Here is a 14353-nt window from a genome sequence, read left to right as displayed (position 1 = left end):
CCGGAAAGGCGAGGACCACAGCCATCCTGTCGACCTGAGGCCACCCACAGCTCCCGGCACCACAGGGGCACTGGGTGAACGCCACCCACTGAAGGAACAGGTACTCGGTCATCTCCAAATACACTCAGACAGAAAGAGGACAGAGGAAGTGCCACCTTTGCCCCCCACAGGTAGCACCAGACCAGTTTAGCCTGTTGGACAAAGGACACCTGAAGCCCCTTCCAAGTGGCTCAGGATCGCCTTAGGTCCAGCACCTTAGAGTGCAGTTTACTCAGGGCTGTGGCCCTGGGTCCCACCTAAGGGATCGGCACAGCCAAGAAAACAAGGAGACTGGCCCCAAAGGTGGGCCATGCCGGAGGGCCATGGGCAAGTGCCACAGACGGACCCATTCATACACCGAAGCCCCATCCCCAAAGTGAGCGTGTCCAGAGGAGGCAGCTTGGGAGACCATAGGGTCACAAGGGTGGATTATCATGAAAGGGATTAGTATCCTCTTAAGAAGGACCTGTCTCTCTGCCATTCGGGGACACCGCAGGAGAGCCAAGCAGACTGTGACCCGGCACCTTGCGCTCCTCAGCCTCCAGCGTCCTGAGAAGTCCGTGTCACTGAGCTTCCAGGCTGCGGTATCAGCTGCCTGAACTAGGAAACGGGGACGAATGAGGGGGAGGCCGGGGGGAGGCTGGAGATGTTCCACCAATGGTTCTGAGACACATGCCAAAGAGACACTGAGTTCCGAAAGCCCTCGGAGGGGTGTGGCAGGCAGACTCTGAAGCAAAGAGGAACCAGGGAGCCTGAGGGACTGGGTCAGCCTGACCGGGAGCAGGGCACGGCGTCAGCCACATGCCAGGTGCTGCTGGAGGACACCCCCACACCAGCTGCACTAGTCCTGTTGACACAGGCACCCCCAGGGTCACCAGTGCCCAGCCACACTTTATAAAAAGGGTTCGATTTAATAGAGGAATCAGGCCCAACCTGCCGTCCTCCCACCCAGAGAAACCCAGGATTCTCAGAAGGAAAACAGAATGAGCCTGCTAACGGAACCCACCTTGGAAAGCAACACCGTGGTGACTGCTGTGGCCTCTATCCACGTGGCCTGCCCCCAAGGGCTCAAGTGCTGGACGCACCTGGTCCTCGCATGACAAGGTTGAGGTGCTGGACCATTAAGAAGCTGGCGGAGCACAGGGCGGTTACACGTGGGGACAACCTCTGGGAAGGGATGAATGCTGGTCTCTCAGAGTGAGTTGTCACGAGGACACACTTGACCCCTTGCAACAGGGCCAGTTCCCTGTCCTTTCCACCAGGTTGTGAGGCAGCTGGGGGCAATGCCACGCTCTTAGGACCCTCCAGCCATCAGTATCATGAATTAGATAAACCTTCCCATTTTAAAAAGCACCCATTCTCAGATATTTTGTTATAGCAACAGAAAATGGATTAAGATGCCTCGCCCCACCCACTACCCTCCACATCAGTTCCATCTGCAAGAACTCTAATAAACCTGTGCACCCTCCTCGGGGACTTTCAGTTCAGGAGAGCGCCTGTGGTGGCCCCGCGGAGTCCACACAGCTCTGACTGCTCCATGTCACAGTAAACAGAAACCCGTTCCACTCTGGGGCCCTAGTGACCATGAGATCAAAGAGTCCTTCCACTGCGCAGCCCTGTACAAATCTGAAATCTCCACCACCCAGAGTCCCAGCAGACCCCAGGTGTGTGGCAGCTCTTTGATGAGCCGGGACACAGCTGCGCACAGAGGTCAAGCTCCCTCAGGACCAGGGAAGTCCTGGGCCGCCTTCACCACGCACCCAGCTGTGGACAAAGTGGCAGAAATCTCCAGCTGTTGTCAAGACAACCAAAGTACAAACAGAAATCTCCTTGGGATTCTGTCCGGAAGCAGTCTTTAAGTGCACACGCAGACACCCCCAGAGGAAATTATAAAACAGAGATGCGCCTCCGCCCCTTCCTCCCGCGGCGGCCACGTGGCAATGTGTGTCAGGAACGCCACTGGGAAGCTTTCCACCTCTGCTGCCTTGGGATTGCTTTTTGGCTTGGGCTTGTGTGTGTGTGTGTGTGTGTGTGTGTGTGCGCGCGCGCGCGCTTTGCAGTGTTCATGAGTGCTGACTTCCACGGTGGGATGGTTGGCACTTTATGGGCAGGGCTGAGACTCTGGGGGTCCTGGGCATCTGCTGACCCAGCCTGGTGTGCTTCCCTGGGTCAAAGGCACCCGCAGCAGGTCTGCAGGCAGCCTGGCTGCCCGAGGAAAGAGCCTTCACACAGGCCTGCCTGGCCACCCCACGCGGGGTCCACAGAAGAGTCCACATGCGGGACACTCAAGCCAAGAGTGGATAACAGGTAACGTAGGTGAGCCCAGTGCCCCTGAGTCCTGGGCTTTCAGCGAGCACAAGGCATTCAGAGAATGTTCCAGGCCATTATTCAGCCCACCTGAGAGCACTCCCCAAGAGACAAGAGCAGACACACCTAACAGGCCAAGAAAATGGCATCGGCAGGACCCCGAACAACACTGCTACAGGTCAGGGAGGCCACGCCTGCCACCTGCTGCCAGGGACCCGACCCTCACATCAATAGAAGGGACCTCTGACCCCAGGAGGGAGCCCGTGACTACAGCCAGGAGTCACCAGCAGGGAGCAGAGGTAAAGTTTGCCCTGGCCGCGTGCACAACCCTGAGCCAGCACAGAGACGGGTCCCTCAGCCCCTCCAGTGACACAGCAGGCCTTCAGCATGAGGGCCACATTCTCTGTCACATTCGGTGGGGATGCCAGAGTCTTGATCAGACTGAGACAGCAGGCACGCTGAGAAAACAGGAAGTCAGGCAGGCCTCAGTCCAGAAAGCACGGGTCCCTACCCAGAGAGAGAGCAGCTGCGGGTCTCTCTCTGAAGGGCCTCCGGACTGAGCACTGGCTCGCTCCTCCAGACACTGACCCCCAGGTCACCACAGTACAACTGGGCATTAGAAGGACTCTGACCTCCCACAAGCCCTGTCACCCAGAGAACCAGCCTGCTCAGATGAGCAGCTAGAACAGCCTGCTGCAAACACCTGGCCCAGGAAGGGACCAAGCAGGGGACGAAGCAAACACTGCTCGGTGTGGAAAACGTAAGGCCACCCTGAAAAACAGGAGGCCATGAGGTGATATGACTGATGTTTCAAAGCTGCCACCTGCACAGAAAGCTCTTCTCCGCTTCAGCACCATTCTCCCCACTTCCAAGGTGAAATGCCGATCAGCAGAGCCATCAAAAGGAACCAGCAGTCAGAGGGGAGCCAAGGGGAGGCACCGTCTCCAGGAGCCACTGAAAACACGTGCTGCTTCCTGCCTTTCTGTTTATGCATTAGAACCAGAGACTGAACCCAGGGAGGCTCTGCCACTGAGCTACATCACCAGCTTTTTTCATTTTTTATTTTGAGACAGGATCTCACTAAGTTGCTGAGATTGGCCTCCAACTTTCAATCCTCCTGCCTCAGCCTCCCAAGTCACTAGGATTACAGGTGTGTGCCACAGTGCCCAGCCAGAGTGTGCTTCATTCTTGGAGATAAAGAAAAAATGAAGTTAAACTTATCTCTAAGTTTTGCTGTCACCCTGTAATCACAGACTGACAGGAAGTGACCATGTATCTTAAGTGTTCATCTGGTACAATGCTCTGCCTTAACGGGGAAGATGTTATTATGTGCATTTACAGATGAGGCAACTGTATTAGTCATCCAAAGCAGCATAGCCAGTTGGTTGGGAAAGAGCCCAGGTGCAGGCTCTTGCCACGGAACACTGTCCTTGTACATGGATATAAAGATTCTTGCCTAAATAGTGAAACTGAGAAGGAGGGGGCAGGCTTGGGGCAGGGGCCTGTGCCACCTACATAGACAACAAGGGAGACAGAGACAGTGTCCCAAAACAAGGCAAAGATATTTCCTCCCAAGCCCAACTGACACATGCGACTCACCGTGCCTCTGTAGGCAGGCTTTCCTGCTAAGTCTTTGGAGCCCTGGGGCTGAATGGCTTCTAGTTCCTGGCATTTAGGTCTGGATTGTGGCAGACAGCCTGGCACACACAAAACCCACCCTGCCACACCCACAGTTCAGCAGGGGACCCAGAACAGCCTCCCAGCCAGATCCCCGCGGCTGCCAAGTCCAGGCACTGGGAGAGCCGAGCAGGGCACATCGGGGACTCACAGGGCAGGCGGCCTCTGCCAGTTCCCCTGGAATTACCATCCAGTCGGCATAATTAAGGATTTTGGCCTAGGACAGTGGTAGGGCCAGTCGAGATCGCCTGAGCCAGAGGATCCAGAGGCCCGGCACAGGCACACGGTGGTCTGGCACAACCCATCCCGACTGCCATGTTTCCTCTTGTGCACCTCCGTCCTGACAGCCCAGTTAGCATTTCTGAGACAAACTGGAAGGGGTCTACCCTTTGGCTGCTCCTTTACTTAGGAAACGGTCTTCTTAGGAGAACAAAATCAGCTGGACTTAGAGGACCAAGCCTGGGTGCCAAAGGCCACTGAAGACACAGTTTAGGGCCTCATCTGCTTTTGGAAGGATTCTGGAATTTGACGCGGATACCAGGAAATGACTGTAAACATTATCCGAGTCCCCAGGGGACGGGGGTCCCTGTGTCACTGGACAGGTCCTCCAGTTCGCATGGTGGCTGTGGGTTCCAGGCTGTTTCTTCAGGCTGAGAAACACCCAGTTTGGGTAGGGAAGTGGTGACGGGGGAGGGCGCTCTCGGTCCCCGCTCATTCTCACCCGCCGCACGGACGCTCGCGGGGCGCACTGCTCCACAGTACTTTCTTTCTTCGCCTTCCAGCCCGGCCATGCCCGGCCATGCCCTCGGTTTTCTCGCCCTGGCTTGGACTTTTTTTTTTTTTTAAAGTGAATAAACCCATCGCTCCCGGGAGGCGAAAGAAACCCGCGGCCTCCCGAGGAGCTTCGACACTCCGGAAATCATCCAAAGCCGCCGTTCCTGTCCCGCGCCCTGTCCCCGCCCCGCCCCGCCCACCCCGCAGCCCAGCGAGGCCGGAGGGGACCCCGGGACGCGCGGGCGCGGGTGGGACGGCGGGTGGGCGGGCGCGGGAAGCCTGGGCCGGGGGACGCGGGGACCCCGGGGCTCGGCGAGCGGCGGCCCGAGGGGTCGCCGATCAGGGTGGGCCGGGGAGCAGGCGCGGGGTGGCCGAGGGCGGGGACAGGGCGCGGACTCACCCCGAGAAGGCACACCTTGAGCTCCCGGATGGCCATCATGTGCGGGCCGGGCCGGGCCGGGGCTCTGCAGCATCCCCCGGGCCGGGCCGCCGCGCCCAGCCGTGTCCAGCCGCGTCCAGCTGCGTCCAGCCGCCGCGGCCCGCGCTCGCGCCAACCCGCGGGCGGAACCGCCGCTGCTATTTCTGGGCCGCCGCGGCGGGTCACGTGGCCCGGCCGGCTCCTCCCGGCGCCGGGTCCAGCCCCGGCCGCCCACTCCCTGCGACGCCCGGCGTCAGCCTCGCCCGCGGCCCGGCCTGGGGACCCTGGAGACCCTGGCGCCCCTCCGGCCCTCGGAGCTGCCCAGCCGCGGGCGGGTAGACGGACCACAGGCGGGACCGCGACGCCCCGCACCGCAGTCGGGCTTGGAGCCCACGCGCAGGCCACCAGGAAGGACCCTGGGCTCCGCAGAAGCCAGGCCACTGAGAACAGGGACGGCCGCGAAGACGGGGTGAGGACGGAAGGGGCCACCGCGAGGCAGCCTCCACTCAGCCCCCTTCACTGTCTGCGCGCGGGCCGAGGACGATTCTGGAAGCAGTGGCCTGTCTCTCCTTCCAAACCCAAACCGGTGCCGCTGGAGAGGAAGCCCCCTTTCTGGGACAGAGGACCCTGCAGAGGACAGGGGAGCTCCCTGCCCTCCAGCCGTCCTCGCTGGGAAGTGGAGGCCGCTCCGCGCTCCGCAGACCAGTGCCTTCCCTGCCCGCCAGGGGAATGTCCAGCCCCGGCTCAGGCAGTGCACTGGCATTGCGGGCTGAACATGTGTGTGTTTGCTTTTAAACCCGATGTTAACAGTTCGTCCCCCATCCCAAACCCTGGGCCTCTCTGCTGACCTTCGATGGATGGCATGCGTGCTTTCTCAGCAGACCACCCACCTGGTCTCTTTGGCTTTGCTCCTGTGAAAGCCAGGCCCAAGCTACCTCACACCCGAGTAGCCCCACAAGGTGGGGACTTCCAAAGCAAGCCCTCCAGGGAGAACAGTTCCAGAACACTGGACCAAGACGGACCCCAGACAGACAATGGCAAGTGATTTCCCAGAGCCACAGCTTCCTTCCCCTGAAGTGCAGGCTTGTGGAAGGTGACTTATTGGGACTAAATGTTCCAAAAGTAGCCACAGACAAGTTACAGGTCCCATTCAACACCCCCCTTATATCGCTCTCCACCCCTGATTCAGTAGCCAAAGCACAGACAATCTTTTATGTGGGCAGGGTGGAAAGAGAGGCCAGCCCAGAACTACCCAGCCCTGGGCACAATGCCTCACTGTCCTGCCTTGGGGGGGGCGGGGGGGCAGGGAGCAGCTGCTACACACTTGCCAGACACCTGCCAAGGGCTTCCTAGGCCTCACTGGCACCCACGCAGTCCTGCCTGCCAGCCGGCCTTCAACCTCATATAGAAAGTGTCCTGCTGACTTTTCTGCCAACTTCCCAAAGCCAGGCCAGCCGGGGTGGGAGTAGTTTCCATCAGAAGATGTGGAGCCAGTGGGGATCTGTGTCATTCAGTTGCAGAGGGTACGGCCACCCCAGATGGAGTGAGCAGGAAATCTTACTGCTTCCTCATCCTTGGCTGCTCTCATTCTGCCGGCCCCCCAATCACCTAGGTGTCTGAGTGGTGCACAGTTTGTAGACTGTACTGGGATGTTCTCCTATATAGACCGATATGATCACTTCCCTCTCCCGGTCCCACTGAGAATCACTCCCTTGGTGCCTGGGTATGATCAAGCCTTTCTCTCTGCTTTACTAAGGGCTGTCTACTCTGTCAACCAGACCATGCTCATGGGTTTATATCCCCTCAGCCAGGCCACCCTGGAGACTGCAGCATGGCTCCACAGAAACCAGGTCCTGGGATCAGCCCCTGGTCATGCACGATGCTCTGCACCAAGGGGAGGATGAGGACTGTGGGAGATGTGTTTTAGGAGTGACAGGTCCTGGTGGCTTGGGACTTTGTAAAGTCAAAATGTTCTCTATTATTATTCTCTATGTTTACTGTACAAGGGCTGATTGTATTTGTCAGATTTTTATTACTATTAGCAGAATATTTAAGGCAGGCTAACTTTATAAGAGAAGAGGTTTATTTAGCTAACAGTTTTGGAGGCTGAAAGCCCAAACTGCTGGGTGCAGGCTCTGGTCAGCCCTGGAGAGGACTTCATGGTGAGTGCTCATGTAGGAAGGAGGAAGAGATCTCGGTAGAGAAGCCAGGAAGCATTTCAGGGGTCAGGACTCTTGAGCTCAGGTGCTGAGAATCACCTAGTCTCTTTGGAGGACACACCCCCAATGACCTAGGGACCTCCCATTGTGCCCCACCTCTTAAAAGGTCCACCATGTCTCTATACTACCACACTAAGGACCACATGAACGTCTGGGGGACACACTCAAGCCACATCCAAACCACAATATCCAGCCTATCCTCTGGAATTTTCTGCAAATATGAAGAGATTCTGACATAACTTAAGCAGGAATAAAAATCCAGTGGTACATAACTGACAATTTACCAAATCAAAAATAAAACATGCAAATTTTTCTTACAAACACCAATTCCGACTTCCACTTTTTGCAGTTTCATCATCTCCCAAGACGCTGTACCACCTACAGGATGACACCCAAGCTCCTCAGCCTCTCCAAACTAGCCTCTCCATGCACCTGGTGAAGCCTGTGGTTCTTCAAGCCCCGCTCAGATTTCACCTCCTGATAAAGTCCTCCCAGGCCCCGTATCCACTCTTATAACTCACTCAGCCTGAACTCAAATAAAGTAATTAGCAACAAATCAGGGCTAACATACCCACAAATGTAGTGATCTGTCTATATAAGGAGTTAACCAAGAGTCATCTCTCTGAATTGACAAGGTCTAAAATGACTAGAAATTTGTTTTAAATGACTAGAAATGAACCCTTTTCCCTTCTGTCTGCAACTCACATAGGATTTTTTTCTTTTTTCTTTTTTTGTACTAGGGATTTAACCTAGGGGCTATATCCTCAGCTCTTTTTTTTTTTTTTTTTGAGACAGAGTCTGACTAAGCTGCTTAGGGCCTCACTCAGTTGCTGAGACTGTCCTCAAATTTGCGATCCTCCTGTCTCAGCCTCTCACCCAGGACTTGTTAGACAGGATCTTCAGCCATTTCATGCTGTTCCAACAAGACGATGCTCTGTGGACCTCTAGTGTCTGGGGGACCTTTGAGTCATCTTCACATCTGGGCTGCCCACATGATAGCATCGTTGAGGCTGGAGAACTCCCCACCCTTAGAAGATGCTTCAATATCGGAAGAATCTGTATGGGAGTTTCTTCCAACAGAAAAGAGTAATTCATCAACAAGTGCTTAGTGTAACTCCCGTGGAGAAACTTACTCTGGTTCTTTCTTTAAAAACTGACAAAAGACAGTAACAGTCATAAAACTGATCATGCTATTTTGATTCAAGAAATTATTTGGGGGACCATAGCAATGACAAAAGCCTGACTGTGCACATATACATACACATAAAAACATCAGAACAACAAAAAGTCACCTGTATGGGGCAAAGGGAGTGTAATCGCATTGACTTTAAGATTAAAGGGGTGGCAGACACTCAGATCTCTCACCATGGCGGAGCCACTCAGCAGGCCCAGGTGGTTGCGGGGAATGTTTAATGGCATCCACAGAACATGCTCAGGAGCCAGTGGGAATGTGTGTGCTCTGTAGACCCCAGGGAAGTCTGTAGCCAATAGGTTCTGAGAAAGTGATAGGGACACAAAGTGGGTCCTGCGTGTGAAACAGCACGAGCAATACAGATAGGTCTTGGTTCCCTGGGGCACAGGACAGTCCCTGTCTGCCAGGGGTGAGCGTCTGGTCTGCTCAAGGGCTGATTAAGGAAAAAACATGAATTGGATGAGAAACTTTATTTTCAGGTCTTTCGCATGGAATTGTTGTTCCTCAGTGTCAGATACTAATGCCTGTCCCTGCTCTCTCTGGCTCACTCCCACCCTCCTGCCTTCCCTCCTTCTTTTCCTTTCCTGCCTCTTCAGCTCAGAAACTTTCTAACCAGCAGGTGCTACCTAATCTTATTTGTGACTCAAGCTCTCTCAACAAACCTTGAGGAGCTGGATCCCGTCCAGGGTCAAAGCACAGGCTGGTGTGCAGCCCAGTGGTACAGTGCGTGCCCAGCACGCCCACGCCCTGGCTTCCATCCCTGGCACCGAAAATAGATAAATAAGGAAAAGAAAGGCCAAGGTGCGCAAACCCCCAGTTTTCCCACAGTCTTGGGACAGGAGAGAGAGCTGGGCAGCCGGGGGACTGTGGAGCCTCCACCTGTGGCAGAGGAGTGTCCCAGGGAACCCCAGGCAGAGGAGGGCTGGGAGGTAGGAGGATGCCACATGGGCTCAGTTCTAGGACACGTGGGCCATCCCCATGCAAGACAAGGAGACCTGGCTGTGTCTCACAGAGAATCGGTGCCAGGTGCTAGTGCGAACTTTTCCTGCTGCACCTTCCTGGGGTTTGTGTCTTAGGCCATCGATGACCTATCCTGCGCAATGACCTACCACTGCACAGCCTGTGCCAGCCTCCTCCAAGGGGCCTCCGCAGACACCTCTGCACGCCGCCTCGCTGTCTTCAAATCCCTGATTAAACTGAAAGCATTGGGTTAAGAAAAATAAAATAAGAAATCTGAATTAGCACTGCCCATGGAAGGGGGGATGGGTTGATTCAGTCTTGACCGCTTCCCAAAAGCAGTGGTCACACACAACCAGCTGGTCCTGACACCCCGGCAGGTTCCTGTGCGCTCTACCAGAAGAATAAGGTAAAGGCACAAGTGGGGCGGACAAGACTCAGCTGGGATCCTCACATGTATGAGACCACCCAGGGACAGGAGCCCCAGGCCCCCTCAGATAGGACCAGGGTGCACAGCTCATAGATCTGTGCCATGGGGTGGGGGACTGTCTCCACGCCATTGCAGGGAGAGTTGGGGTTTGAGTTGGCCACACTCTTCCTCACGCCCCTCATCGTGATGCTTGGCTCACCATCAACCTGAGTGTCTCATGGTGAGCTTTCTACTATGCTGATAAAGAGAACTTAGGTTATTTGGGTGGCTATCCTGGCCACGCACTGGCCTCTCACCAGCTGGATATGCCCCCTATCATCTGGGAGAGTCCCTGACATGATTCTCAGAACAGGGAGGACAATTGTCCAGTCTCCGTGACCTTATCTTCCTGGCCCAGCTTCTTAGTGTCTCTGCTGACCACACGGTCTTTGAAGGCCGCGCTGACTTTCCAACCTCTGTCTCTAGGTATGTTATCTCAATTCGGTAGCCTTGAAGGCTGGCCCACTTTTGAACTCCTAAATTTCTGGAATGTCTGTTAACACACCCCCTCATAAGACTGAAAGCTAGCCAGATGGGTGGCTCACACCCATCGTGGGAATCTGAGGGAGGAGGACAGCAAGTTCAAGGCCAGCCTGGGCAACTTAGCAAGACCTTGTTTCAAAAAAATAAATAAATAAGATAATGGCTGGGAATGTAGCTCAGTGGTAGAGCACCCCTGGGTTACATTCCCAGCCATTATCTTATTTAGTCGTGGAACTTTTGCAATTTATCAGAGTAATACTATGGAGGATTTGTTTTCTTGAGAGGTCATATTTCATATTTGTCATGCTTTAGCATTATTTAGCATCAAACTTAAAGCTAACTTAATTTTCTCACTGGCAACAGATGTCTGTGAGGAACCTCTGCTCTTCATGGTCCCGCTACTATTCAGCAAAGAGCAGGTGCCAACTGTGCTAGACACTGGCACAGAACCAGGTGAGAAAGAGGACACCGCTGGCCTGCAGCCCACAGAGGAAGCGCAGACAGTCAGGCAGTTATACCGTGCAGCCAGACGTCAGAGTCTCCATGTCCTTGCTTCATTTTTGTTACTCTTCATTAAGGAAGTGAGTGTAGCTTCCAGAATCCAAGAAACGTGAATGCAATCAAAACCAGCCCCACATGGAGAACAAGCCTTCAGGATGACAAGTGGCCAGAGACAGAGCCTCTCTGACACACGCTGGAGGGGCAGTGAGAATGTGTGTGTGTGTGTTTGTGTGTATAGAAGCATTGCATAAGAGTGGGCAATAGTGTGAGCGTGCAAAAGTGTGGGGGTATATGTGTGAGAGTGCATGTGCATCTGTGTAAGAGTGTACGAGTGTGTGAGAGAGCGTGCCTGCATATGCAAACTCTGCCTGAATTCCCAAGGCCTCCCAGGCTAGCAAGCGCCTCATGCGAAGGCTCCTGAATGTGAAGTGCCTTTTACAATCTCGAACTACTGTGCTGCACCAAGAATCTCCAAGTGACAAGTATTTAATGGTTAATCAAGTTCCCCTAAGGCTCCAGCTACCTTGGAACTCTTGAGAAAAGTTTGTTCCTATCATTGTGGTTATTATTGTTAAAAACAAGATGTTAACAAATTTGGTTTAAGGATATAATTGACTTTTATTAGGGATTCACAAATCAGGCGGTATCCCATCTGTGTTAGTCACGGGGACCAAAACACCTGACAAGAACAACTTGGGGAGGAACAAGTTTATTTTGGCTCATGCTTTTGAGGCCTCAGCTCATGGTGGACAGACTCCCTTGCTCCGGGCCTGAAATAAGGCAGAAGATGGTGGCTGAAGGGTATGGAGGGGGAAAGCTACTCAGCCCATGGCATCCAGGAAGGAGAGAGGGAGAGACATGGGAGCCAGGAGCAGGGACAAAAACGTAATCCCCAAGGGCACACCCCAGTGACCACTCCCTGGTGCCTGCCCCACCTACACACAGTTATGCTGGTTGCAAGGTGGCTATCTGAGCTGAACGGTTGTGATTGGCCAAGACTCAGCTACTCGGGTGAGGCAGGCTGAAGTTTGGCTGCACTGTGTGGAGAAACCTGCAGGACACTGTTTGCAGACGGCTCCAAGTAGGCCTGGGGGCTCCCTTGGTTCTACTTGCAGCGTGTTCAAAAGTGGGATGCTGACAATGTGGAGGGGCCCTGGCTCTAGTTCTCTGAGTGGAGGGCAGGGAGATGCACATTTATATCCAGAAATCACAAGAAGAGCTGATGGGGCCATTAACACCTGCTTCACGGAGGAAACGTCAGACACAAACTTTAAACCATAGTCTGGGAGAATAGTTGGCATAAATATGACTCAGTTCATGATCTTATTCAGGAAAACCTAATAGAAATTATCTTTATAAAACCACTAAGATCCATTGGGAAAAAACAAACAGACCACAATAGGCCATTCACAAGCAGGACTTGCACACATGAAGGACGTGTGCAATTCCACACCCAAGCAAAAACAGGAAGCATCAAGTCAGGGCTTTCCACTCATAAAGGGGCCAAGCCATGAAACCTAAAGCTCCAGGCGAAGGGGACCGGGAGGGGAGTACGGGTCCCCCACTCACAGGGTCACCTGGCCGGTCAGAGCCACACTTTCTCTCTCTACTGAATATCCTCACAGCCTTGCTCTGCCATGTGGCTGCCTTCACACGTCTTTTCTCTAATATGATCTTTATTTTATTTTTTTCCTCCTTGAGCAAATTTATACTCATCTTTACAAGTTTAATTCTAGGGGTTCGGAGGGATAAAGACTCTGAAAGCTCTCAGCTTCCCTGTAGAGGAAAAGAAGGGGAAGGAAGGACAACTGGGGACCCTTCTCCTGGAGATGAACATCTGGGAGGAAGAACTCCTGGCCACACTAGGAGCTGCACACACTGAGCCCCAATGGTGGCCACACCAGGAGCTGCACACACTGAGCTCCAGTGGTAGCCACACTAGGAGCTGCACACGCTGAGCCCCAATGGTGGCCACACTAAGAACTGTATGCACTGAGCCTCAATTGTGGCCACACTAGGAGCTCACACACACTGAGCCCCAATTGTGGCCACACTGAGAGCTGTATGCACTTGAGCCTCAATTGTGGCCACACTAAGAGCTGTATGCATTGAGACTTGCTGCTGGCCACACTAAGAGCTGTATGCACTGACCCTCAATTGTGGCCACACTAAGAGCTGCACACACTGAGCCTCAATTGTGGCCACACTGAGAGCTGTATGCACTGGGCCTCAATTGTGGCCACACTAAGTGCTCACATACACTGAGCCTCGATTGTGGCCACACTGAGAGCTGCATGCACTGAACCTTACTACTGGCCAGTACCCACCCTGCCAGTGTCTTGCATCAGGAGGTTGCTGTTCTCTCTTCTCTCCCAGCCTAGTGGCAGGTGCTATTCCCCTTAAAACTGAGACAGAGTCCCTTCAAAGGTCACCCTTGATGGGCCACAGCCAGGGTTCAAGCCTAGAGATCCAAGAGGCATGGGAACAGCTACCCACCGTGGTATCTAACTTTAGTTCATTCTTAGATTGATATGATGACAGGAAAATGCAGGTAAAAGTGCTGAGCAGGGTGGGAGATGGGATACTAGAGCCGGCCGCAGAGAGTGAGCAGACGGGCTGGCATCAGGGAGGCAGAAGAGCCCCCCTAACGCCCCGGTGTTTCAGCAGCGGGGAGGAATATCTCCTGAAGAGTAAAAGTAATAAATATTCACCAACGTCAAGAGGCCATGTTGTGAACCACATTTCCCACTCAACTATGTATTCTCAATGCCCCAGAGTTCTTAACAGCCCTAAAGAGAAAACAGTCCAGCCGTACTATGTGCGATAGTTAATTGCATGTATGAACTTGGTGAGGCCACAGTAAATAGATATGTGGTCAAACATCATTCTAGACATTTCTGAAAAGGGTTTAGCTGAGATCTGCATTGATATGAGCAGACTCTGATTAGAGCAGACACTCTGCATGAAGTGTGGGCCCCATGCAATCTGTTGACTGCCTCAGGAGAAAAAGGCGGACCTTCCCCAAGAGAATCCTGTGGTGGGGCAACCCTCAGACTCAGGATGAATCCCTGGTTCTTCCCTGGGCCTCTGGCCTGCCAACCTCCGTTATTCTAAACCCAACCTGACCCTCCACCTCCTACTGACTTGGGTTTCTCTGCAGAACCCCAACTGAACACTATTCAAATCATTCTCCCTTTGCACTGCGTCCACTACCCTGTGTGCACACAGCGTGGTCTACCAGGCACCTCTGTGTGTCAGGATAGCGAGGCAAAGGTCCACCAGCAGCCCCGGCCTCAGGAGCCAGTCAGAGCCGCCTG

The 14353-nt window shown here is 54.0% G+C and overlaps 1 protein-coding gene and 1 long non-coding RNA gene across 3 annotated transcripts in view; one reads left to right on the top strand and one right to left on the bottom strand.

Annotated features, from left to right (window-relative positions):
- Rab31 (RAB31, member RAS oncogene family) overlaps window positions 1-5388 on the bottom strand; it is a 94094-nt gene extending 88706 nt beyond the window's left edge. The window contains exon 1 of one of the 2 annotated variants that reach the window (XM_046421413.2): window positions 5198-5388. In XM_046421413.2, the coding sequence (XP_046277369.1) occupies window positions 5198-5236 (39 nt within the window). In that variant the 5' untranslated portion in view covers window positions 5237-5388. The remainder of the gene's footprint in view (window positions 1-5197) is intronic. The other variant, XM_046421414.2, reaches the window with a different exon arrangement.
- LOC124077174 (uncharacterized) lies at window positions 5376-8012 on the top strand. The gene is made up of 2 exons (XR_006846562.1): window positions 5376-5684; window positions 7784-8012. It is a non-coding gene; the product is annotated as an uncharacterized LOC124077174 (long non-coding RNA).
- The last annotated feature ends 6341 nt before the right edge of the window (window positions 8013-14353 follow it).

This window comes from Marmota monax, unplaced genomic scaffold (assembly GCF_021218885.2).
Source record: "Marmota monax isolate L192 unplaced genomic scaffold, Marmota_monax_Labrador192_F-V1.1 WCK01_AAM20220418_F8-fsc00254, whole genome shotgun sequence".
NCBI lineage: Eukaryota > Metazoa > Chordata > Mammalia > Rodentia > Sciuridae > Marmota > Marmota monax.
This window is presented reverse-complemented; position numbering and strand designations above follow the sequence as displayed.